At 44.4% G+C, this 26,779-nt stretch overlaps 1 protein-coding gene across 25 annotated transcripts in view; it reads right to left on the reverse strand.

The window, feature by feature from the left end:
* Window positions 1-26,779, reverse strand: part of SERGEF (secretion regulating guanine nucleotide exchange factor) — a 307,372-nt gene that overhangs the window by 270,699 nt on the left and 9,894 nt on the right. For 24 of the 25 annotated variants that reach the window (XR_008619605.1, XR_003683645.1, XR_003683644.1 and 21 more), the window contains exons 5-8: window positions 26,238-26,298; window positions 21,599-21,712; window positions 18,699-18,761; window positions 14,452-14,610 (exon numbers count right to left, since the gene is read on the reverse strand). Coding sequence is in view for 22 of the 25 variants with exons in the window: in XM_028501268.2 (XP_028357069.1) it covers window positions 14,452-14,610; window positions 18,699-18,761; window positions 21,599-21,712; window positions 26,238-26,298 (397 nt within the window). In the remaining 3 variants the exon portion in view is untranslated. The remainder of the gene's footprint in view (window positions 1-14,451; window positions 14,611-18,698; window positions 18,762-21,598; window positions 21,713-26,237; window positions 26,299-26,779) is intronic. The other variant, XM_055091607.1, reaches the window with a different exon arrangement.

The following is a 26,779-nucleotide window of genomic DNA, read 5'->3' on the forward strand; positions in this document are numbered from 1 at the left end:
GATGCCAGTTTGTGGTCAACCAGTGAGAACGTCTTGGGACATGACTCTGGATGGTGCCTCTCAAATTTCCTCTAACCCCACCCCTAGGAACTGTCCCAAGTTCTTCAGGAGAGTTGAGTATAAAAGACCTATTGGGGCCTTAAGAGAGCTGCACTCACAGATGGGGTGGACTCTCCCTCCCCCACATGCAAGGACCCTGCGAGAGCGAGAACAGAGCAGCAGGACAAGGTCAGGAGGAGTCTGTGGAAGTGACGCCCACCGTCAGTGGTCTGGGGACCTGCCACTTGCCTCAAGCAGTGGCAATAAGGAGCACCACCAGAAGAGGCCATAAGGAGAACCTGTTACGATCAAGCACCCATCAGGAAAGGGAAGATAATCAGACTTGGAGTCCCAGTAATTTCAATGAAAGGGGCCCTTTCAAATTGCTCATCTGGAGGTCCAAGGCCTCGTGGTGTGAAGGGCCATCAGGCCAGATCCACGGTGAGACAGCCTGTACTTCCTTCCCTTCCACATCTGATCTCTCTCCCACTCTGCTCCCTGATCCCATCTGTCCCTCAGACCCCAGAAAAAACACACTTTACCAGCACCCCCACCCACCAAGAAATTCCACCAATGTGACCTTCTGTAAAAACCTGACTGGGTTTATCATGACCTCTGAGGCGTTCACATTGAGTCCCACTAGAGACGGTGAGCACCAAAGCTATAGTGCCTTCCCTGGAGAGGCTGACTTTCCCATGGCCAGGGACTGGGAAAGGCATCTGCTACACAGGATTTTTCATTTCATAGGATCAGCTCCAACCAAATCAGCAAAGCACTGTTACTATGGACCATCTGCCAGGACCCGGAAACAGCCTTGTTACATAAAGGGGCTGGTGTAATGAAATTTATTAAACTGGATTCTTCCTTCCTCCATAAAGGAGATGAAGCAATTACAGTCTCTCTTAGGAGAGGCGCTGCAGGGCAGTGGAGGAGCCCTGGGCTAGAGACCCCTGGGTTGTAATCCTGGCCCTGCGTCCATTAGCTATGGGACCGTCTCCCTGGGCTTCTGGTTCCTTAAATTTCAAATAAGGATGAGACGGTCCCTTCCAGCATTAAAAGTCCATGACTTCTTATTGTTTTCACCAAAATGGCAAAAAAAGTAAGCATACTTTGATATTAATTTTGTACTGTAGAGTTAATTTTCTGAAGAAGAGCAGTGCCTTCATACTTGCAGGCTAAATGAGAAAAGTGCTGAGCGGAGCCCCTGACCCAGGGGCTGGCTGGAGGAAGATACACAGAGGAGAAACCAGAGGTTAGTACCTTCTATCACCCAGGCAGGAAAGGCCCAAGCGAATCACAGAGAGTTCTCTGGGAAGCAGTACAGTATTGTCAACGATCCCATTTGTGCATACAGTACTTTGCATGCACAAAGTGCTTTCACATCCAGGATCTTACTCGATCCTCACAATGTCCTCCGGTAGACAAGGTGACATTGCTGACCCCATTTCACTCTGAGCAAGGTAAGGCCAAGTAACTAGGTGGGCTGAGTCCATGTCTCTTAACCTCTCTTCAGTTTCCTCACACGTAAAATCGGGAGGGAGCCTTGCTCGGCAAACTTTGTGTAAGGATTAAATAGATGACTTTGCAAAGCCCTGGCAGAACACCTGGCACACAAGTGTGTCCTTGGTAAACATGAATAACCCTTCCCCACACCCTCCATCTCCTCGGGGAGGTGTGGGAGAAACCCCGAAGCTGCTCATCTTCAGGCCCTTATGAAACGCTTCAAGACGGAAGGAAACGCAACCTTCCCTGTGGCCTGAGACAGCTCCCCAGAGGGTGGACCAGTGAGCCAGGTAACTCCAGTCCGTACCAGTCTCGGCCTTTCTAATGGTTGCCCAGGTCATGGGGGAGAGGGTCCTCCTGGGAATCCAGAGTACCTCAAAATCAGCCACAGAGAGACCTGAGCAGAAAGCAGCCTGTAAGAGCTGCCCCGAGGCAGGGCCCTCCCTCCCTTGTTCATATATATCGCCTCCACCCCGAAACCTTCAGCTGCTACTCCCACTGTTCACAGAATAAAGCCTGAATAAGGACCCATGCCTGTTATTCTTGAGGGATTCCAGTCCCTTCTGATCCTCTCTGGCTCCATGTTAAGCAAACCACGCCAGGGTGCACTTCCCACTTCTATACCTTTGTTTCCAGGATTACTTCTGCCTGGAATGCCCTGCCCTCACCTCGGCTATTCAATAAATATTTGTTGAATAATAGAGTGAAGGCATGAAAGAAGGAATGTGTGAATGAGTGAATGACATGATATATACCCCCACTGAGGCAGCCAAATTAGGGATTATGATTCTCATTTAACAGATGAGGAAATTCAGGCCCAGAGAGGTTATTGACTTGCCTAAGATCACACAGCCAACAAGCAGCCAAATTAGAACTTGAACCTGGCTCTTCAGGGCTCTTTTGGCTACCTCAGGCTTCCTCCTAAGGTAAAAAGTCACTCTTAGATTAGGAAAAAACTGATCCAAGATTCCTCAAAATGGGCCGCTTTCATCTTGGCACACGTCCGAGAGCACTTTAAGGCACTGGCTGTCACTATGATTACTGAGAGTTCCCGTGAGACAGGCAAGGTCCCCTGAGAAAGGGCAAGCACGGTGTCATCTGTCAAGAACCTAAAAATGATGGCGCAATCACAGGCCGGTCACTTAATGCTCACTTTTAGAGAGCTCCTGGAACAAATCAATCCCTACCAGGAAAGAGGAGGAGGGTTCTTTGAATGGAAACTCAGCCCTCTTGCCAGGGACCTCCAAGCCCTTACCAGAACCATCCTGTGAACTCGCGGCATGGCCAGTGTGCCAAACCCCTGCCCCAGGGACAGATGGGGCAGCCGAGACCCCACAACCCTAGGGCACCAGGCATCACTGTCAGCCTCAGGGAGCTGAAGCTCTCTCTGCCCTGGGCCTCTCCAAGAAGGTAGGAAGAGGGCAGGGCCACAGGCCGGTCTCCTGAGCGCAGCCACTGAAAACGGCATCGCTCCCACATCCGAAAACGCAGCCGCTCCATGCAACTAACCCTCATGGAGCCCTTCTTCTACGCCAGGGGAGATCCAGGGGGAATGAAACAGACCAAGTCCCTAACCCCGTGGGGCTCGCACCTGGTGAGGGGAGAACGACGACAAAAGAGTAAACCAACAACGATACTGTAGTTTCAGGCAGTGAAAACTGCTCTGGTGGAAAATAAAGCTGCGCTCGGAGCCAAGTGGGTCTGAGACAGGTGGAGGTAGCCACTTTCAGTGGGGTGCACAGCGAGGGCCTCTATGGGAGCTGACAGTGGGCAGAGTGATGGGAATGTGGCAGTCGCTACATGGGTGGGGCTCAGGGAGACCAGCACTCCTGGCAGAGGGAACTGCTGGGGTCCAGATGCAGAGAGGAAAGGTACTTGACCTCTTCTCAGAAGGCCTTCTACCGCCAGACACCACCCCCGAACCTGCTCCACAAATACCTGCCCTTTACTGCTTCACAGGCCTCCTCCCCGCAGCAGCCCACCACAAGCTTCCTCCACAGAAGAGAGAAACATATGTGCTCCTCCCTGCCCTCCAGCCTGGGAGTCACTTGCTACATTTCCAGTGCAGTTGCTTTGAGGGGAGGTGGCATGAGGAAGTGAAGTGAGTCTGACCTTTGACATCAAACAGAGCATGGTTCCAGTGTCTGCTTGGTTAACTAGCTGTGTTACTTTAGACAAGCCACTCAGCCTCTCTGAGCCTCAATTTCCTCACCTGGACTGCAGGGGAAATGAACCCTACCTCAGAGTTATGAGTACGTAAGTGGCAGCACCTGGCAGGGCACCCGGTACATGGTAAGTGCTTGGCAAAGATTGGTTCCCTGCCCTACTCTGACCTCCTTGGAAATTAAACAAAAATTTTTTTTTTGTTCAACCAACCGTGCTAACTTACTGCAATGTACCTCTAGCGAGGCCCATCTGTTGGGTGTGGGGACTCCGAGATGACCCTTGACGAAGAGGAGGGCCCTGAACCAGAGGACAACTGGGCACACGGGAGGGGAGCAGAAAAGACAAAGGACACTGCCCTTACTGCAGGTGGGAGGGTGGAGATCATTAGGACCAGATGCTCAAAGAAACCACAATCAAGGCAGACAGTTAACTGCTGTCCCCTTCCCTTCCCACCTCCAGCTCACTGGCCCAGGGCCCAGGCTCCTGTCTCCTGACTCTTCCTGTGGGGCAGCCAGCTAGAGGCCAAACCCATCTCAGTTCTTCTAACAAGCGAGGAGATTAACTCACAGGGAGACCTTAGGTAACCCCCTTCTTTCTCTGGGCCTGGTAGTGACCTCTGGGGTCCTTTCAGCTCTGACCTTGCCAATTCTGACTCTGGATGCTGGCCATACCGGCCTCACCCGCAAGGCTATCTGCCTGCCCACTGCTGCCATCTGGTGGCTCTCCAGGCCCAGCTGCACTTGGCTTTGGCCAGGCTCTTTGCAAGCCCCTTATTCGAGCGCACCTACTTCAAAGGGTGAGTCTTGCTTCTGCTGCAGCTGGACACACACTGCACTCCTCTGGACCACAGATCAATGGGTATTCGTTGCCAAACACAACAACCAAAAATAACACCAGAACTTCATCTCTCTAGCAGAGATGACACAGCTGCAGCTGAGAGCCTGACCTCCCTACCCAAAGAGAGGAAGTAACCTGCCCAAGGTCACACAGCTGCCTGGCTCCCAGACCAGCGCCCAATTCTGCTTTACCACAGTGCTTAGGGCTGGTGGGCACCCTGGAAACCAAAAGTAGAGTCAGCCCAGGGTCAAGTAAACAAAACCTTTGGAAGGTGGGAAACAAACTGTCAGAAATCCTTGCAAACCTCAAGGAATGGTAAGATAGGACATGTGAATATGTGAGCAGTGCCTGCAGAAATTCACTGGAAATAACAAACTGGAGGTGGCCAGGGTACCTCCTGACCTTGGAGGGCATCATTCATGAGGACGCCTGCAGGTCTTCTGTAAACCAGTCTCCAAGCACCACCACAGCCTGGATCCTAGGCTAGGCACACCGCCAGAGGGCGACAGAGGGTGAGGAAAACACACAGGTAGCATCAATGTGTTTGTATAGGCTTCCCCCACCAGACACTGCTCCTCAGGGTCGAGTTCTTCTATCTTTTCTCTCTATCTCCAGGCCTCTTGACACCTGGCCAGAGGAGCTGGGTAAACGTGTATACAGGCAGATCCCTCAGATTCCTGTACAACCATGGGAACTGTCCACGCTCTGTGGACTCAACTGATCACACTCTTGGCTCTGTCTGCAGCCTTCTTCTAAACCCTATAGTAAAGACCCTGAAAAAAATAGTGTGACTTCAAGGAGGTCACTTGCCTTTTCTGGCCTCTATTATCTCACATCTGCATAACTGAGTTCTGCTGGATGATCTTCAAAGTCCTTTTAAATCTAAAATTCTAGAATTTGAAACCAAATTGAGGCAAATCAAGGCCACTCTTCACCTGCTGAGCAAATAGGACAGTGAAAAAGGGGGAAGTAGTCAGACAATGCTTCCCTCTAGTGGTGTAACCCTGTCACTACACCCTCTCAGCTTGGCCCTATAACAATTCCACTCCATCCTACCCTGAACTCTGAACAGGAGAAATCATCTTACAGCTAGGCAGCTAAGCGCAGGTACAGCGGAGCGAGACAGAAAGGACGCCAGGCTCAAGGAACCAATGAGGCCTCTGAGCTGGTTCCACAACAGTGGAGAAATTCTCCATCTTTAGGAATGAGTGTATCTTGGAGCTCAAAGGACGTTTTGTGACCTCCAATTCCCCTCTCCAGATGAGGAAACCAAGGCTCAGGGATGTTCAGAAGGGACTTGCCTGAGGTCACAAAGCTGACTCATGACTGAGCCAAAAATAGATCCCCGCTTTCCTGCCTCCTTCAGCCTCTTGCCTCTTTTCCATGCAAAGTCCCAGATGAGGTCCATGGAAGTGATGTGTCAAGGGCATATACATACACAGGAATATACCAGCAAAGAGGCCAGTTCCCTGCACTGAGAAAGTTTATTCATTAACACTTATGGGGGATATAATCAGACTGCAAATTACATATTCAGCATAGAAAATATAAAAGAAAATAAAATTCACTCATAATCCCACCAATCAGAGATAATACTCTGCCATGTTTCCTCCTGGTCTTTCTATGCAAACATTCTTTTTGGAAGAAAAAAAAATTAGAAGTTGTAGTGTAGTACCTTATTGTAACCTACTCTTTTCACTTACCTTATCATGAGCTTATTCCTCTGTCATTAAATATCCTTCTAAAACATTCTATTTAGGGGCTATATATTCCAACATACCATATATTCCAAATTTGTACCATAATTTATTTAACCAGTTCCCCCTACAATTTCATTTGTTTCCATGTATTTGTTTTTGTCATTATAAATTAGGCTGCAATGAATGGTATTATACTTAATCTCCCAATGCACCCATAATAATTTCCTTAGGTCCGTTTTACTTTTTTTGAAAGGATGGAATTTCAGAGCTGGAATGGCCCTTGGATATCATTATGTCCACAACCTCCTATTGTCCAGATGGGAAGAAGGGGACCAGAGTTCTGTGTCTTGCCAGAGGACAAAGAAAGCAACAGAACCAAGTCCCAAACTCTCCACCCATTAAAATGGGACCTTCCCAAAGGATTTCACACCGTTTCCTGACTACCCTCTCCCACACTGACTTCCCCTTCCCCTGAAACCCTAGAGCCTTCAGTGTCTAGGCCAATCCTCTGGCTTTCTGCCATACTTTTTCATGCTTTGACTAAATATTTCATTTGTTCATCCAACTATAAACTTCCTGAAGGTAGTTCTGGATTTTATGTTTCCTTGTAGTCTGTAGCATAGTGCTATATATATCTAGGTAAGCATTCCACAGATACCTGCTGAAGGATCAAGGATAACTACGAATCTTCTTCCTTACTGCTTGGGAGAATCACTGGCAAAAGCTGGAAAAAAATGTTTCTTTGAAAAGTAAAAGAAGTTTAGTTCATGGGTTAGAGCATTCTGAGATACATACTACTTGGAGTTAGAGTAGCAGGCTTGGGGACAAAAGACCAGGTTCAAGTTTTAACGCTGCCCAACTATGTGAACCAAGGCAGTGCAGTTAACCAATTAGGGACTTGTCTGGAAAGCAAGAATAACACCCATCTTGCCACCTTCAGATGAGAAAATGGAGATGAAAGCACTTTAGTGATAAAAGTGGTCCACAAGAGCTATGACTGCTATTGTATTATCATAAATGGAAATGTGGCTGCCTCTGTGAATCCTGGGATGGCCTCCAGACCCACACTCCTGGAGCACCATCTCCTAATTTCTACTCCACACACAACCCCATTAAGGGAACCTCTGGCTACACATTTCAGGTAAGAATTAGTGTTTTCTTGAAGCAGAATTTCACGTACAGAAGGAACTATTATTCCTGGTTCAAGTCGCTGGGTGTGAGTAGTTAAGCCATCCACATTTCCTCCTTATCTCTGGAGAGAAAATGACAAGGTGGAAAGAACACTAGACTGAGGCCATGAGACCCGAGTTTTGTCTTCCCTCACGCTGTGTGCTTCCCCCTCTTCAGTCCTCAGTTTCTCCATCTCTAAGCTGAGGGGGTCAGGTGAGACGAGCTCTAAGTTCTCATCCATTCCTGACATTCTAAGGATTCTAGTATAAAAATTAATGGCTTAATAAAAAGAAATGAAATTGAGTTATTTATAGTGAGGTGGATGGACCCAGAGTCTGTCATACAGAGTGAAGTAAGTCAGAAAGAGAAAGACAAATACCAAACACCATATGCTAACATATATACATGGAATCTAAAAAAAAAAAAAAAAAAAAAAAAGGTTCTAAAGAACCTAGGGGCAGGACAGGAATAAAGACGCAGATGTAGAGAATGGACTTGAGGACACGGGGAGGGGGAAGGGTAAGCTGGGACGAAGTGAGACAGTGGCATGGACATATATACACTACCAAATGTAAAATTGATAGCTAGTGGGAAGCAGCCACATAGCCCAGGGAGATCTCAATGCTGACATAAAGGCACTGTCTTGCCTCTTTGCTTCAGTTTTCTCATTTGCCAAGTGAGGAAGTTTCTCTTTGCATTTCTGATTCTCTAAAACTTATAAGACTTTAGGACTTTTTAAGGTGACACTGAAGAGAGTGAAGAATGTCAGGAACTCTGTACTGGGGCCCACTTTTTCAATCCATAGCCTCTGTGAGACCACAAGGCTGCTTTGTGATACTGCGTGGCCCAGGGAAAGCATCCAGCATCCCCAAGGCAACCAGGCTCTAAACATTCTGACCAACCCCATGTTAAGGTTTGGATCATGTGTAAATCATTTCCCTTGATATTCTAATAAATCACCAGCAACCAGCACTTAGCATTTGTAAGCATTGATCTTTCTGCACTCGCCAGGAGAGTCCTGAATCAACCTGTTACTGATCCAGAGACATTCAGATCCAGCCCTACGGAGACCTCTGCTGGAAAGAGAAGATATGGAACATCTGACCTCCTGATCACTCCAGAGTTTCAAAGGGCAGAGGAAGCCACCGTATACTGAACTGACATGAGCCCTGTCCTGTGCTGGATGCTGGAAGCTTTGACACACCATCTCATTTAATCCTCATCCAAGGTCAGCAATATTTCCCCATTTTCCTAATGAAGAAATAATCTCAGAGAAATGAGGCTTATTCATTTGTCCAGCATGCAGTGAGTACCTACCTCGGATGTGCCAAGTACTTTGCTAAGCACAGAGGACACGATGCTGAGCAAGACAGACATGGCTCCTTCCCAGATGGAGCTTACAGTCTAGTGGGATGGGAATGAGTTAAAGAATCCTATAGGGGCTTCCCTGGTGGCGCAGTGGTTGAGAATCCGCCTGCCGATGCAGGGGATGCGGGTTCGTGCCCCGGTCCGGGAAGATCCCACATGCCGCGGAGCGGCTGGGCCCGTGAGCCATGGCCACTGAGCCTGCGCGTCCGGAGCCTGTGCTCCTCGACGGGAGAGGCCACAACAGTGAGAGGCCTGCGTACCACACACACACACACAAAAAAAAAAAAAAAAAAAAAAAAAAAAAGAATCCTATAGAAAATAGCACAGGACTTCCCTGGTGGTGCAGTGGTTAAGAATCCACCTGTTGAGACTTCCCTGGTGGCGCCATGGTTAGGAATCCACATGCCAGTGAGGGGGACACAGGTTCGATCCCTCGTCCGGGAATATCCCATGTACCGCGGAGCAGCTAGGTCCGTGTGCCACAACTACTGAGCCTGCACGCCACAACTACTGAAGCCTGTGAGCCCTAGAGCCCGCCTGCCGCAACTACTGAGCCTGAGTACCTAGAGCCTGTGCTCGGCAACAAGAGAAGCCACCGCAATGAGAAGCCCACGCACCGCGATGAAAGGTAGCCCCTGCTCGCCGCAACTAGAGAAAGCCCGCTCGGCAACTAAGACCCAACGCAGCCAAAACTAAATTAAAAAAAGAAAAAAGAAGTAGTAATGTGTTTTTAAAAAAAGAAAGAATCCGCCTGCCAATGCAGGGGACACGGGTTCGAGCCCTGGTCCAGGAAGATCCCATGTGCCGCAGAGCAACTAAGCACGGGCACCACAACTACTGAGCCTGCGCTCTAGAGCCTGCAAGCCGCAACTACTGAAGCCTGCGCACCTAGAGCCTGTGCTCTGCAACAAGAGAAGCCACCACAATGAGAAGGCCACACACCGCAACGAAAAGTAGCCCCCGCTCGCTGAGACTAGAGAAAGCCCGCACGCAGCAACAAAGACCCAAGGCAGCCAAAAATTAATTAATTAATTAATTAATTTTTTAAAAAAGAAAATAGCGCAAAGGAGAGGCTGTAGTGCCCTGAGAAGAGATAAAAGGGAAAAGTGATGAGTCAGGGATGTCAAGGGAAGGCCTCCCTGAGGAGGTGATGACTAAGTTGAGGTCTGGGGGGAAAAAAAAAAAGGATGTAACTAAGTCAAAATGAAGAAGGAGAACAGGGTAAGTGTGGCAAATAGAGGGAACATCAGCTGCAAAAGCACTATGGTGGGAAACCCAGGATCCATTCCAGGTACCAAGGCCAGAGTAGAGGTCAGCCAGAGATCAAGAGCCAGCTCAGTTAGAAACAGGGCTGGAAAGGCAGGCAGAGGGCAGACCACGCAGGGCCTGGTGACCACTAAGGACTATGTCTTTATCGTAAGAGCAATGGGAAGCCACTGGAATGTGACACATGGGTTGGAAAAGATCTTCCAACTGAGGCATGGAGAACAGACTGGGGGGAGAGGGAGCGATGTGGGAAGATGAGGACACCAGGCAGAGGCCGCTGCAGGATCCAGCAAGAAGGTGACAGTGGCCTGCACCACGGTGGTGATGAAGAGGAACTGGCACAATCAGGAGGCTGGCAGAGCTGAGTTACACCTCGGCCTGTCTGACTTCAAAGCCACGCTTCTCTCTACCTTGCCATCTATTCATTCGTTCAGCAATTAGTTACTAATCATCTACTATGTGCCGGGCCTGTGCCAGGTGCTGGGGATATAGCCGTGAACAAAACAGACACTGCTCTCATGGAATTTACAGTCTAGACATTAAACAAATAATGCAAATGGATGTATACAATCCATTTTGTAGGAAGAATACAGTTTCATAGTATGTATACAATCCATTGAAGGAAGAATAGTGTGATCAGAGATTTTAACAGGAAAAATTACCTGTAAGGCCACGATGATCTTATATTGATAATATAAAAGAGCTACGTGCTGGCTGCATGTAAGTGAAAGACCTCAGGGAACTTTGCCTGTCAGACCTGGCCAGTTCATGAGCCCTGAGGGGAGAAGCTGGTGTGTCTCAAGCCCTGCACAGACCCTGCCGAAATAGAAGCCTTTCTAAAAGCAACTGCTAACTCCTTAATGTACTCACACATCCCAAGCACGGGCACCCCCTGTACAGGTATGTACAGCATTTTACAGTTAGTTAGGATCTTTCACACAGATTCATTCATTTGAAACTCACAGCAGCTGTCTGTAGAATGGAGGTAGGTTTTAAAACCCTGCATGAGAGAGGAGGAAATTGAGGCCTAGACAGGTGAAGTGACTCAACTAAGGTCACCCAACTAGGAAGGCACACAGATCCACCACCCAGTTCTCACTAGAAGCACTTCGGGCCAGGAACTCATGAATCTCAGAGGAGACAGCTGCAGGTCACCGAGCCTGGATAAAGTCACACAGGAGTCCCATGGAGTTCCCGAGAACAATGACTGGGGACATTAAGCAGCTTGGGAAAGGTTTCTAGAATGCAGCTCCACCAGTCTGAGACACAGGTACGTTGCCAGCTTTCCCAGATTAGAACAGGTTCTCTTGGACTCTTTCCAAGTGCCTCTAATGGAGAAAAGTACTTTTCCATCGCAAGCACTGCAGATAGGCACCAAACTCCTGAAGAGGGAGGACAGAGACTGCATCCCAGATTCCCACATAGACGAACTAAAGTAATCTTGATATCACGTGAACTGCCCCCGCTAAGCACCTACCACTAGGGATGGCAGTCTTGGGCAGCATTTCTCGATCATGGTACCACTAACATTTGGGGCTGGGTATTTCTGTGTCGGGGGGCGGGGGCTGCCCTTGCATTGTAGGACATTTAGCAGCATCCCTGGCCTCTACCAACTAGACGCCAGTAGCACGCCCACCCCCAGTTGTGAAACCAAATATGGCTCCAGACACTGCAAATGTCCCCCAAGTGACAAAGTTGGTGTAGGGACTATGAGAAGGGAGAAAGCACAGTCTACTCCCCGTCTCCATCCTAACCCAGCCCAGCCCAGCCCACCTTACTGGACGGATCTATGGTCACTGCACATAAGCTGTTTTAAATCAGTAACACACCCCTAATGTCTTCCAGAATGAGACTGGGGGCAGCCTCTGTGCTGATGTGGCTGCAGGTAGGTCCCAGGAACAATTCTCCACTGGAGCTTGTGAAAACAACTAGAGTCAAATAACTCCTTGGCCCAATAATGAGCTGCTTTTGATCCTGTGAGCAAATCTTTTCCCATTAAAATGAGCAGCTGGGTCTGATTAAACTGGAAGCCCTGGCTGTTTCTTCTCGATGACACCGTGCCAGGGCAAAGGCTTCCATGGCTGCTAGGAGGAGGGCAAAACTGGTGAACCAAAGAGCAGGAGACTCTCATTGACCCAAAACTCAGTGCAACAACCAGGACGCTCAAACATCCCAGCTTTTAACCACTCTGGACTCAGGAGAAAGGGGAAAATAACAAAGTGCAAAAAGAAGAGATCTGAATTAACAAGTTAATTAAACAGCTGAAACATTACCCAAAGATCACGCTCTCAAGTGGAGGTGGAGACCTGAAGCTGAGCCCCAGAGCAGCTGGGGTGACTCAGACAGTGTCAGGGACATAGGTTCCAACCTCCCACCCTGAGTGCTGGGCTGTTGGCCCAGACGTGGAAATCAGCATGAGTTACAGTGCTGCAAAGCTAGAATCAAAGCAGCAACATCTTTATGTCTTTCATTAGTCAGCTGCCTAACCAGTTAATGGATTTACTGACAGACTCAACTAAACTCACTATGGTTTGGTAGTAAGTGTATTTTACTGCACTGCAATTCTTTGAAGACTGACTAAGCATGAAACGCCTACCTGTTAACACCCAGTGACTCAGACTACTGCTAGTGTCTGTGCCATTCCTGCACACTGACTTAGCTCCACTGCTGCACTGAAATCTGATAACAGGTCTGTCTCCCCTAGTGACAGTGGGCTCCTTGAGGGCAGGATTAGGATCTAGTACAAGGCATGGTACATAAACAGATCCTCACCATCTGTATGATGGACAGATGGATGATGAAGTCTTCTGTTTCTGTACTCTTAGACTTAAGCCTGTCCACACACTGCAGTGGGAGGGCACGGCCCACATCTTTTCTGTTTCTTCAAGGCTTAGCACACTGCTCAAAAGATTCACAATAAACAAGAACCGATTTGGTTGGACTCTTGAATCCAAAGAGACAAATTGAAGCCTTCTGATCATGGACCAGCGAGTCAAAGGAAAGAGGTCAGAAATCCTTGCAGTCTACCCTGCCTCCTATGCATTTGAATATGTTTAGTCTCTTTTAACTAGAAACAGTTTAATGTAGGCAATGAATACTTTCTCTGCTAGACACTGGAGATAGACGTGAGCAAGATGAATATGGTGCCTCCTATCACAGAGCTCACTGTCTGGAGGAGAAGAGAGAGAGTAACAATTATACAAATAAGCGGCTACTATGCTCAGGGTCTCTTTAAGAAAAATTTCTGTCGATGGTCCCAATCTTCAAGCAGTCTGGACTTCTTTGAGGGAAGTCATGATTTTCCTCCAAATGAATGACATCATTAGAGCATCCTCTGAAGCGGCAAATATGGAAAGTTTATTATACCCTTTGTTATATAGGCCTCTGTACCAAAACAATCTTAAAAAAATTTTTAAGAACCAATTAAAAGCACCATGGATATAAACACTCATAAGTCTACGTCTGTGTGTTCAAACGTGTAGTATGTGTGACTTACCCAGGATAACTGAAGCTGACCTGAAAACCTACAAAAGTACTGGATTAAGTCACCAGGTATTTGAGAGTCTACAGATCTGTGTGTCACTAACGAGCAGGCCAAGAGCAGGCAAGGGGATTCCTGAGAACCCCTGAGGTTCAGAAGGCCTTGACACAATAATGGTCCTTAAGAATTACAAACTGCCGGTCTGGGAAACTGTGTCAGTCAGCAAGAGCTCTAGGAAAGCTGGGAAGAAGGGAGGCCATGAAAAAACAAACCCCGAGAACAGTGTCAGAAATATGAAGACCAGGCAAGGAGAACTGCCCTAAGATGAGAAATCAACGAAGATATTATCAAGAAAAGATAAAGATGGCAAAAGCTGGATGGCATGGCCTGGTAAGGTAACATCTGAAGGAATATGTGGGATGTTTGAATCAATGTACAAAGTTTGTTAGGGTTAATAAAAATTTAAATCAAAATACCATGCCAGCTATGACTCAAAGTAATGCTTTTGCCTCAATCTTAAAATATTTAACTTAATAGTTTCTGACACCTTTAATTTAGACTCAAGTGAAAATGCAAAAACAGTCATCCCTTTAGCTATGACAAGGCAAAGACTCCCCAACAACCTGGACAAATTTCTAGGTGACGTTTGTTGCAGTGGGTTCCTTCGCAAAACCTCATGGACTCTTAGGGCCAGAAGGAGTTAACCTAAGCCAGCCTTGCCTTTTTGGGTGTAAACCTGTGATCCAGAGAGGAAAAGCCACATATCTGGCTGATTGTAGAACTAGATCCCAGGTCCTCCCCTTCCCAACCCTTAAAGCTTTTCATCAGTAAAAACCAAACCACCTAATCCCAAGCATTCATAGCTACTCAGACAGCTGTCCCCCAGCTGCTCTTACCAACCACAAACTCTGCCACTCTCACCTGTCTGAGCAACCAGGTGTGTCCACCCATTCCAGACAGCAGCAACCTTTTCATTCTGAAAACAATGTGCTTCTATTTTCTGGGGCACAGGAAGGAAAGCAGCCTGGGAAGCCAGTTGCCCATGCTTGTTGCTTCCCCAAACAAACAGCTCTCCTGCATCTTAAACAAACAAAAGGGGGATAAAAGAGGTGAAGGAACATTAGTCCAAGATGATGGAAAATAACCCAAGTTTGAAAAAAAAAAAAAGTGGTTAAAAGAAGTTGTATTACTCTTAATCCTACAATGTTGAATAGAGCAAAACAAGATACCAAATTCATGTATAGCATAATTATACACAAGATTTTTAAAAATTCTTTAAATAGGAAAAAAGGCCAAATGTTCTTAGCAGTTTGTCAAGGAATAGGAATGTGAGTTTATATTTTTTATTAATTCATTCAGCAAATATTTGTTCAACATCTACCATGTGCAAGACAAATGTTTCTCTATTTTCTACATTTTTAAAATAAACACTTGCATTACCTTTTGTTAGGAAAAATATATATTAGCTTTTTTAAATAACAGGTTAAAAGATAAATTGTTTAAAAAAAAGATAAATTGTTTAAAGCTTAAACTTTATAAATATAAGATAATTTCACTACATGCCCTGTCCAGAAGAAAATATAATGTTATCATATCACATCCACATAGCACTTAAGCTCATTTGAACCTCACAATAATCCTGTGATATAAGCAGGAATGTGACTGACTGACACTGTGATTTAATAGAAAGAGAGCAATTTCAGAGTCAAGTGACTCTGGCTTCTATTCTTGGATCTGCTAACTAGCTACTGACCTTGGACAAACCACTTCCTCTCCAAGTCTTAGTTTCACCAGCTGAAGACTGGAGGGGAGGGCGGTTGGTCAAGAAGGGCAGACGATATAACTGATGACACTGTTAACAGGAGAGACTTGTGGGTGGCGGCAGCAAACCAGAGGGCACATGCTTGTCCAAAAGGCATTCACATTAAACAAATCTTTAACTGGAAGTCAAACAAAATGGGGCCATAGACCATAATTTGGCTTATAAATCTACAGTTTGTGACTCCTTGGATGATTTCTAAGTGCTTTCCCAACCCTAACATTCCAAGGTTCTACACTGCACAGTAAGCACATGGTACACACATGTGGCTACCGAACACATGAAATGTGGCTAGTCCAAACGAGACATGTTGAAGACAAACAAAGCACAATGGATTGCGAAGACATAGTGCAAAAAAAAACCAAAAGGAGTGTGCCTCATTAATAAGTTTTATACTGATTACATGTTGAAATAATATTTTGGATATACTGGGTTAAGTAAAATAAATTATTAAAATTAATTCACCTGTTTCTTTTTACTTTTTGCAATACGGCTCACATTATATTTCTCCTAGACAGCACTCTTCTAGAAGATAAATTAACCAAGGCTCGGAGATGTTAAGTGACTTGCAAGATCACATAGCTAATAAGGGATCAAGTGGTACCAGAAGCCAGGTTTTTTGCTTCCATGGCATTCTGTGACCTCCCAGTAAAGGTTTACAGTATTGCTTGCCCTGAGACAGTCTGGTCTATTCTCCAAAACTGATCAGAAGCCAAACAGTATCATTAAAGGATATTAGACCAAGATTCAGGCTTCAAGTCCCAGATCTGCTACTGGATCACTCTGTGACACAGGGCACATCACTTCACATTCTGGGTCTCTGTTTCATAGAGTCTGAGGGTTTATAAATCAGTGGAGCCTTTTTGTCACCCAGGTGATCTTGCAGCACTGACATTCTGCAGTGCTATACAACGAATTTGGTATATTTCATGCCTACAGAGAGGGCAACCTCCCTGGACCTCACCAGGGTGTATGAAGTATGAGGATCCTTTACAAGAGGGCAGCGGACCCCTCAGCAAAGCTTCAACCCATTAAATGGAGTGCTTAGCTACCAAGGTACCACTGACAATGAGCCTGCGTCTGTAATAAGGCTTCATTTATCTTAGTAAGTCTAAACCATCTTTTGGCAAAGACGAACTGTCTTCCACATGCAGATCATTACACTGTTGCATCAGCAGGCAAAACTAAATTCTACTGCAATGTCAAATAGTTACATAATCTACAACTCCAGAGAGAAGGTCTAAAGAACACTGAACAAAATCCAATGTGTAACAGCTCGAACTAGACCAGGAAAGACAGATATTAATCTTGACCCTTTTAAATTCACTTTCAAAATATCCAAAACCAATTCATTTTGTGAATATACTTTAAAAATCACTAAACTGCAAACTTTAAAGAAGTGAATTTCATATATGAATTGTATCGCAATAAAAAATCCAACATCTATGTTTTAAAAACACCATAGTAAAAATGCTCCACATATGAAATAAAAAATAGCTTTACTAATTACAAGAGTTTTTAAGAAATCAATGTTAGCAAGCATCTAGAAGCATCTCTAGGTTTACAAAATACCAGTCATTTCAAATGAATTAGAACAGAGTAGAAATCTCTCAGGACTTCGCTGGTGGTCCAGTGGTTAAGACTCCGTGCTCCCAACGCAGGGTTTGATCCCTGGTCAGAGAAGATCCCACATGCCACATGACATGGCCGAAAAAAAAAACAAAAAACAAAACAAAATTTCAAATGAATTAGAACAGAGTAGAAATCTCTCAGGACTTCGCTGGTGGTCCAGTGGTTAAGACTCCGTGCTCCCAACGCAGGGTTTGATCCCTGGTCAGAGAAGATCCCACATGCCACATGACATGGCCGAAAAAAAAAACAAAAAAAAACAAAAAAAAACCTCTCTTAGTCTGTTCTTATTCTCAGAAAAGAATGCCTTCCTCCAGTGCTAGTGAGGACTGTGGGGGATGAACTAGTCACTTCTTGTCCTGAGGCCTTGTGCCCCCCTCCCCATAAAAGGGGAGGTGGGACCACATGCCGAGAGGAGTCCCTTAGAGCTGGCATTCATTTTAACTCATCTCTTAACATATCTATAAATCTACCTAACATGAGACACAGGCTAAAAGCAGCTAGTTCTTTCGTTAGTTAGTTGTTTTTAATTCATTAAATATCAAATTATCTGTAGTTCAGAATCTGTTAAGTATTTAAAATCTCACATTACGGCTCTTGTGCTTTGGAAACTAACAGCTCCTCAGTCGGACTGCATTACAAATTTGATGTTGAAGAATGCATGCCCCCATTAATTTACAGATACTGTGTACACATCTTAATTTCCACATGAAACACTGGAAACACTGTGTATGAAAGTCATTTCCCTTTGCTTAAAAAATGTAATGCATTCAACTCTGGGTGAGAGGTCTTACCAACATAAATCTCTCGGAGCTAGAGTATCCAGTCTACCAGCAGGGGTCAGGGCAATCTGGGCTTTGAAAAAAACCTTTAGGAGAGATGGACAACCTTCACTTTCAAGAAAATGCTGCATTATCACTAGAAAGTTTATACTATATTGGCTGGGTGTGTCAAATGGATGGATGGACAGATACATGGCCAAGACAGAGAGATATACACACTGTGTGAGAGAAAAAAGACTAGATAGATAGACAGGTTAAAGAGATGGAATAGAGAGATCAACTAGAGAAAAACATAAAAATATAAAATAGGTTACAGAAACATATACACAACTAGACTTAGAGATTATGGAGACTTAGGTTAGATGGGAAGACACAAAGATGGAAGATAAATAAAAATAGAGATATATAGTTAAATAAAATAGAGTAGATAAATAGAGAGAGCAGACAGGGTGACAGACAAATGGAGAAGAAAGATATAGGTGGATAAAATAGGTTAGTCTGAGATTAAACAGCTAGAGAAAATAGATAGCTAGAGAGCTTAGATAGTTATATTAGACATCAAAATAGATTAGGTGCATAAGATAACAACATATTATACATAAATTTACTGTTGGTTATATGATGTGACAATCACAATTACCCTAAAGGAAGATATTTTTATCCCTATTGTACAGCTAAGAAAACAAACTCAGAGGAAAGGAAGTGAGCCTCTGTTTCACGTGAGTGTTTTATATGTATTATCATATGTAATTCTCAAAATTATCCACAAAGTACTTCATAGAAGAGGAAATGGTCTCAGGAAGGTAAAATGACTTGCCTAAGATCATACCAGTGGTGGCATCAGAATTCTGACTCCAAAGTCTATGCTTTTCCCTCCGTATCCCAATAGCATCACTTGAGGCAGAAACACCCAGAATTCTGAATGGCATGTTACCTACCTGTCAGTGAAGCTGAGTGGTCTGAGCCAGCAAGAACACATACTGCTTGAGAATTCTCTAGGCCTACCAAAAAAAAAAATTCTTTTGAAATCACATTTGTAACAGAACAAATTGGGCACAGGAGGCCCATAGGCAGTGACCACAGCACCTGGAGAGAAACTCTCAGCCAGTGCAGGAAGGTCTGAGTCAGCGGCACTGGCCAAGAAGATGGCTGGCATGGTAGGGAGACTGCTTATACCCAGGAGGTTGAACAAATAAATATTTTGAGGATAAAGGAGTCAGATTTCTCACTATCAGAAAGGAGAAGAAAGGAACAGATATGAAAAGGTTAAAGGCTAGAATTGACCATGTGATACTGCATTGTAATTGAAGTCAATGTAGACTTGTGGTTTCTACTCGAGATAAACAGACATAGGTGTACATATGTATAAACGTGTGTGTACGTGTATATTTCCTAGCTCTGTCCACGGAGCAGGCCTAGAAGCAATGACATCTCATACATTCAGCTGCTATCACATGCAGACACTGAGACACAAGCCCAGGCCTCCTAACAACACACAGGCAGAGCTAGAATTTGAACTTGCCTCCCATATCCAAATCCAGCACTTTTCCACCCTTAAATACACTGCCTTCAACAACAGTGTAAACCCTAATCAACTCTGCTTGATGCTGTGGTCACCTGGTCTGGCATGCAGAGAAATGGGAGTCTTATTCTGTAACTCTTTCTTCTTACACTTCTGTTCAATTTACTAGTGTCTTAATAAAATGCCCCTCATGCCTTCAAGTATCCTGTGGAACGAGAAAGTGACAAAGAAGATGTTTCTGCCACTTTCACCAGAGAGGAAGCACTGGTCCCCTAGTGGCTGGGTCGGGAGAGGACATCCAGGGTTCCAGCTCCAGAACAGATGGCAATGAGGTGAAGAGGGGACAACGAAAAGTGAAAGACTTTGAGGGCAGAAAGCTGATATCTTCTCATCAGATACCTATCATCAGAAAATTCCCCCAAATTAACTCTGAATCTAAGCTGTGCCCCAAGCAGATCCCAACCACGTCATTTAAATCAAATCAAATAAAAACACTTCTGATTCCTTTTAGATACAAAACCTGTGCTAAAACAGACAGTAGACATAATCCCTACCCTTAAAAAGCTCATCATCTTTGGCATTTGGGAAAACATATAAACAACTCATAACAATACAATACGTTGTGCTATCCATGCACATGAAGAAAATGCAGACTTCCCTGGTGGCGCAGTGGTTAAGAATCTGCCTGCCAAGGCAGGGGACATGGGTTCGAGCCCTGGTCCGGGAAGATCCCACATGCTGCGGAGCAACTAAGCCCATGTGCCACAACTACTGAGCCTGCGCTCTAGAGCCCACGAGCCACAACTACTGAGCCTACGTGCCACAACTACTGAAGCTAGCATGCCTAGAGCCTGTACTCCACAACAACAGGGGCCACTGCAATGAGAAGCCTGCGCACCACAATGAAGAGTAGCCCCCACTCGCCGCAACTAGAGAAAGCCTGTGCGCAGCAATGAAGACCCAACACAGCCATAAATAAATAAATTTATTTTAAAAAAAAAGAAAGAAAAAGAAAGAAAATGCAATGGAGGTGAGAAGAAGGAAGAGTCTTTCCTGAGAAAGCTGTAGCTGAGCTAGGACCTGAAAAATGATCAGGATTTTCCTGAGGGGAACAGGAAGGAAAAGGCATCCTGGGAAGAGGTAATAGTCTGCCCACAGGCACAGAGGAATAAGAACACAGAGCATGCCCAGGGAGCAGTGAATACCTTGGTGAGGCAGGAAAGATGTTTGGGAAGTATGAGTTTATATTACAAATGCTTTCAATGTGAAGTAGACTGTCCTGTGTTCAGTGGCCCCTTCTTCTCTAAGAGAACCCTCCCCAACTCAACACGTGGGCTTCAGGGCGCTAACCTCACCCCCGCAACAGGTGAGAGCCTCAAGGACTTAAGAGAATCAGAACGATCCCAACAACTTGTACGACACTCCCACTGCAGCTCGCCCTTCCCTTTTCTCTCCCCACTTCCTACTGCCCTCAAAAATCCCTCCTTTATTCTGAGCTAGAGGAGAGTAGAGGTTTCCTGACAGGTTTTTCCTACAGCTAACCCTCAGTAAACTGGGTCACAAAGTCAGAGCAAGAGAGGAAGAAGAGGAGGAGGTGGAGACATGGTGCTACAAACAGAGAGATAAAGGCCCACGAAGAGAGTGTAGAGCAGACAGAGAGAGAGAGACAGAGAAAGAAAGTCCTAGAGACCAACAGTCCTGTAGGCAGCACCCTTCCTACCTACTCCTCGTGTGCCCATGAAGAGAGATTTCCCTCGGGGAACGCTCCTAGCCCCTCTCTCCACATCCTTACTCGCTCCTGCTTTCCTTCAGGGAGAAGGAGCTGGGCAGGCAGGCACATTCCTTGTGGGTTCTCCCTCTGGGATGTGCCCGCCTGCAGAGGGCACCTCCTTTGTGGTCTCAGCTGCACCATGAGCTTAGCAGGACTGAATGCATACAGCTGCTCCAGTGCCTGGTGGGTAAATTCAATCTGGGATTCAGAACCTGGAGGCTCACTATTGCTACACATTATTTCCAAACACCTAAGCCATGTCTTCCAACCTAACTTGTAACAGCTCTAGAGCTACCATTTTGATTTCCACCCACCTGACTCGCATCTACTTCTCAATGGGTTCCAAACTCTGGCAGCAAAGAGGGGTACTTTTACTGGGCCCACAAAAATCCCAGCAAATTAATAGACCAACCAACGGAGAGAGTTAAGACAAAGAGACCAAGAAATAGCAAAAGCAAAACTCCATTTACCCATTTTCTGCATGCCTGTGTCTCCATTTCCAAACAAAGAATAAATACAGGATTCAGAAGAAGTAAGGACCTTACCTGTCACTCTGCTTGGTTCCTTTGCTGTCAAAAACAGTGGGAGAGTCTGCCCAGGGCACAACCGCCGTCCAGATGATGCCAAACCAGTTCCCCACTGGAACACCGTGCCACTAGCTTCCCAGCGGAGCAGGAGAGAAAAAAGAAAATCTTTATCTGGATTAAGACCAGATTGCTCTTTGAACCTCAATGCCATGAGAGATTCCCAATTCATGCTCAGTTAACATGCATATTATGGAAAAGCTTATTGCCTCAAGAGGCCCTATGGCCGGTCATAGGAATTACCAGCAAGTCAATCACAAATCCAATCTTCAGGGCAATCTAAGACCATCAAAGGAAATTCCAACATAGTAAAACTCCCTCCAGAAAGTTCTAGGACACTCCTCCAGAGTCAAATTACTGGAATGACATTTTTTTCATGATTAACCTGAAAGGACAACTGAGACTCCAGACGGAGCAGGAAAGAACCTTGAAGCTTACCACGTCCATTCCTCACATTTACTACATGAGAAACTGAGGCCCTGTAGAGGAGATGTGATTTGTCCAAGGTCAGACGGGGAGCTAGTAGCAGAGAAAACACCAGGACTTAACTCTCCTACACCTAACGTAGTGCCTTTTCTACTACACCAAGATGAATTCAAAGATTCCTAATCACCATATAAATACATATTTATGACTGCAAGATAGCTTCTTAATAGCCACTACTTCAATGGAATGGCCTTTTATTTCCATATTCACTGACTCTAATTCATGTACCCATGTTCTGAACCTCATACAAATGCATAGATGAAATATTGTATATTTTGTCTACAGTCAGATGTGTGTAACTAGGATTCACTATCCAACAGCAACATTAAGGTACTGCTTCTCCAGAAGTATCCTATACCCAATGGTCCTTTAGGCTGTAAACAGACAAGCGTGCTTTGTGAAATATAAGTGATGATGATTGAGCACAATGTGAGCAAAACACAGTATTGAAATAAAACAAAACTTACCATCTCTTCAACAAATAAATTGCAAGAGGATAAAAAGAGAGGAAAAGGTACATAAAGATTAAAAGAGACTGGAGATGCCTGATAAAGGATTAATTTTAAAATATACAGTGATCTCCTAAAACTCAACAACAACAACAAAACCTGATTCAAAAATGAGCAAAGGACTTGAAAAGACTTTTCTCCAAAGAAAATATACAAATGGCCAATAAGCACATAAAAAGATGCTGAACATCACTAATCATTAGGGAAATATAAATCAAAACTACAATGAGATGCTACTTTACACTCATTAGGATGACTACTATTAAAAAAAAAAAAGAAGAAAATAACATGGGTTGGCAAGGATGTGAAGAAATCTGAAACCTTGTGACTACTGGTGGGAATGTAAAATGGTACAGCCACTATGGAAAACAGTATGGCAATTCCCCCAAAAATTAAAAATAGAACTACTATATGATCCAGCAATCCTACTTCTGGGTACATATCCTAAAGAACTGAAAGCAAGATCTCAAAGTAATATTTGTATACCCATGTTCATAGCAGTATTATTCACAATAGCTAAAATGTGGTCACAACCCAAGTGTCTACCAATAGAAGAATGGATAAGCAAAATGTGGTATATACATACAGTGGAATATCATTAAGTCTTAAAAAGGAAGGAAATTCTGACATTTGCTACAACATGAACAGACCTTGAGGATATTATGTTGAGTGAAATAAGCCACAAAAAGACAAAGACTGTATGATTCCACTTATATGAGATACCTGTATGAGTGGCCAAAATCATGTTAATAGACAGTAGAATGGTGGTTGCCAGGGACTGGGAGAAGGGGGAATGGGGAGTTACTGTTTAATGGATATAGAGTTTCAGTTTTGCAAGATGAGAAAAGTTCTGGAGACAGATTTTGGTAATAGTTGCACAATAATGTGAATGTACTTAATCCCACTCAACTGTACATTTAAAAATGGGTAAGATGATAAATTTTATGTGTATTTTATCACAGTAAAAAACTAAAAGGAATAAATAAAATTAAAAACAGAGAGAAAGAGACTTGAGATACATAATCAACCAATTGCAATGATAAACCTAATTTGGATCCTGATTCAAACAAACCATAAAAAAAAATTTTTGAGATAATCAGGGAAATTTAAATACTGACTAGATGCTTGATGAAATTACAGAATTACTGATAATTTTTTGTAGGTATTATGATGGTATTTTTTGGTAATGTTTTCAGAAAAATTCCTTATCTTTTAGAGATGTGGGCAGAAGTATTTACAGATTAAATGGGGGAGGGGAGGACTTACAATTAAATTAATCAAACACATAATGGGAACTGTGCTGCTTTGTTAACTCGGCAAAAATGTGCACATAAGACTAGCAATCACAAAATGTTGGTAGGAAAGGGGCAAGGAAACCAATGACAGGCAATTCTTTGGTCCTTCTAATTTCTAAGAGAAGAAGCTGCTTATAAAAGTGTAATCACTACCATACAACTCAGTAATCACACTCCTGGGCATTTATCCCAGAGAAATGAAAATTTATGTTTACATAAAAACTTGTCCACAAATGATTATACCTTTACTCTTTTTTTTTTTTTTTTTTTTTTTTTTTCGGTACGCGGGCCTCTCACTGTTGTGGCCTCTCCCGTTGTGGAGCACAGGCTCCGGACGCGCAGGCTCAGCGGCCATGGCTCACGGGCCCAGCCGCTCCGCGTCATGTGGGATCTTCCCGGACCGGCGCACGAACCCGTGTCCCCTGCATCGGCAGGCGGACTCTTAACCACGGCGCCACCAGGGAAGCCCTATACCTTTACTCTTAATAGCTAAAAACCAGAAACAACCAAATGTCCTTCAATGGGTGACTGGTTAAACAAACCGTGGTTGTTATAGACTGAATTGTGTTCCCCGTAAATTCATATATTGAAGTCTTAAACTCCAATGTAACTGTATTTGGAGATAGGGCCTACAGGAGGTGATAAAAGTTAAATGGGTCATAATAGTGAGGCCTTAATCTGACAGAACTGGTGTCCTTTTAAAAAGAGGAAGAGACACTGGAGATCTCTCTCTCTTTCCATGCGTGCATAGAGGAAAAACCATGTGAAAAGACAGCAAGAAGGCAGCATCTACAAGCCAGGAAGAGAAGCCTCACTAGAAACCAACCCTCTTGGTATCTTGGTCTTGGACTTCTAGCCTCCTGAACTGTGAGAAAATAAATTCCTGTTGCTTAAGCCACCCACTCTGTGGTATTTTGTTACGGCAGCCCTAGCAAACTAATACAGTGGTACCTCTATACCATGGAATATTACTTAGTAATAAAAAGGAACAAATTATTCATACTCCCAACTTGGATGAATCTCCAGGGAATCAGGCTGAGCAAAAAAGCCAACCCCAAAAGGCTATATACTGTAGGATACCATTTATATAACGTTCTTAAAATGACAACATTACTGTGGGAGAACAAAAGAACTAAGGGGTGAGAGTAGGTAGGAAGTGGGTGTGGCTACAAAAGAGCCATAAGACGGATCCTTGTGATGGAACTGTTCTGTATCTTGACTGTGTCAAGACAGCCTGGTTGTGCTATTACACTAGTTTCATAAGATGTTACCACTGAGAGAAACTGGGCAAAGAGTGAGTGTGATCTATTTCATTTCTTACAATTGCACGTGAATCTACAATTACCTTAAAATAAAAAGTTTAGTTTTTCAAAAAGTATAATCACACTAAGCCCCAAGTGACCACCAGCACCATGATGCACCAGATTCTTCCTTGCCTCCACTCTTCTCCCCATTCCACAACTGGACTCACCAACGCTTGAGCCTTGGCTGCCATAGCCAGTCCGGGCTGTCCTTCAGCCCAAAGAAGTGGGAATGGAAAGCAGAAAAATGAGCAAGAGAGAAAAAAGGGTCACTGCCTCCTCCGCTTTCCACCCTCAACCTCACACACGCCGTCAGCCCTATGTGCATCACCCTCTCACGGTACAGGAGACAAGCTCACATGAAGCATTTAAATTAATAAACATTTACATCCACTAGGAAAGCAATGCATTTCATGGCGAAGAATGTGGGTCTTGGAATCCAGCCCGTCCTAGACTCTGATCCCAGCTCACCTTTTATTTCCTATAACTCCCTGTGTAACTGAAGACAAACACTTTAGCCTCTCTGGACCTCAGTTTCTTCATATGTAAGAGGTACAAACTACCATGTATAAAATAAATAAGCTATAAGAATATATTGTACAGGGAATATGGCCAATATTTTCTAACAACTATACATGGAGTATAATCTTTAAAAATTGTGAATCACTATGTTGTACACCTAAAACTTAATATTGTAAATCAACTGTGCCTCAATACAAAAAATTTTTAACTCACATCACTGTGTGCCTATGAGGATTAAATGAGGTACTAACTAAATCAAGAGAACCTAGCACCATGCCTAAGAACATAGCAAAGAGCTAGACAACTTCATTTCCTTCCTCCCTACCTGCTAAAGGCTTTCCCACATGACTTCGGCCTTATGTCCCCTCTTTTTAATCAGACTGCAGCACAGCAGGACACTCTGAATTACTCCTTAAAGTTTATTTCTTCCAAAGCTCCGTGTCTCCTTATTACATGCTTATCAGGAAAATAAAAGCAAAATGATCACCTGTTGCAGCTAAAGCATGCCTCAGTCCAGCAGCAATACTAACAACCTTCTCTCTCAGGAGCTGTCAAAACAAAGAAAAGGATGGCAATCTCAGAATTATCCATCTACAAAATTTTGTGTAATTTATGCCCAAACACAACACAGCATGATCCTCATTATGTGTCTGATTGGTTTGGAGCTCCCAATTCCCAACATTTCCACTATAAATGCCTCTGTATGTATCCCTAAAAGGCAAAATCTTTTAAAAATACCATATTACAATGCCACTTAGGGCTAGGAGGCACCCGCAAGGTCATCCAGTCCAGGGGTTGGCAAACATTTTCTGTAAAGGGCCTGATAGTAAATATTTTAGATTTTGCAGGCCACATGGTTTCTGTCACACTACTCAACTCTGCCATTGTAACATAAAAGCAACATACACAATAAATATATGAATGGGCATGGCTGTGTTCCAATAAAACTTTATTTACCAAGGGTTCTAGTGTGCTGACCTCTGATCTAGTCCAATCCCCATTCAATGCTAGAACTTATCTACGACACCC

Source organism: Physeter macrocephalus, chromosome 16 (assembly GCF_002837175.3).
Source record: "Physeter macrocephalus isolate SW-GA chromosome 16, ASM283717v5, whole genome shotgun sequence".
NCBI classification, from domain to species: Eukaryota; Metazoa; Chordata; class Mammalia; order Artiodactyla; family Physeteridae; genus Physeter; species Physeter macrocephalus.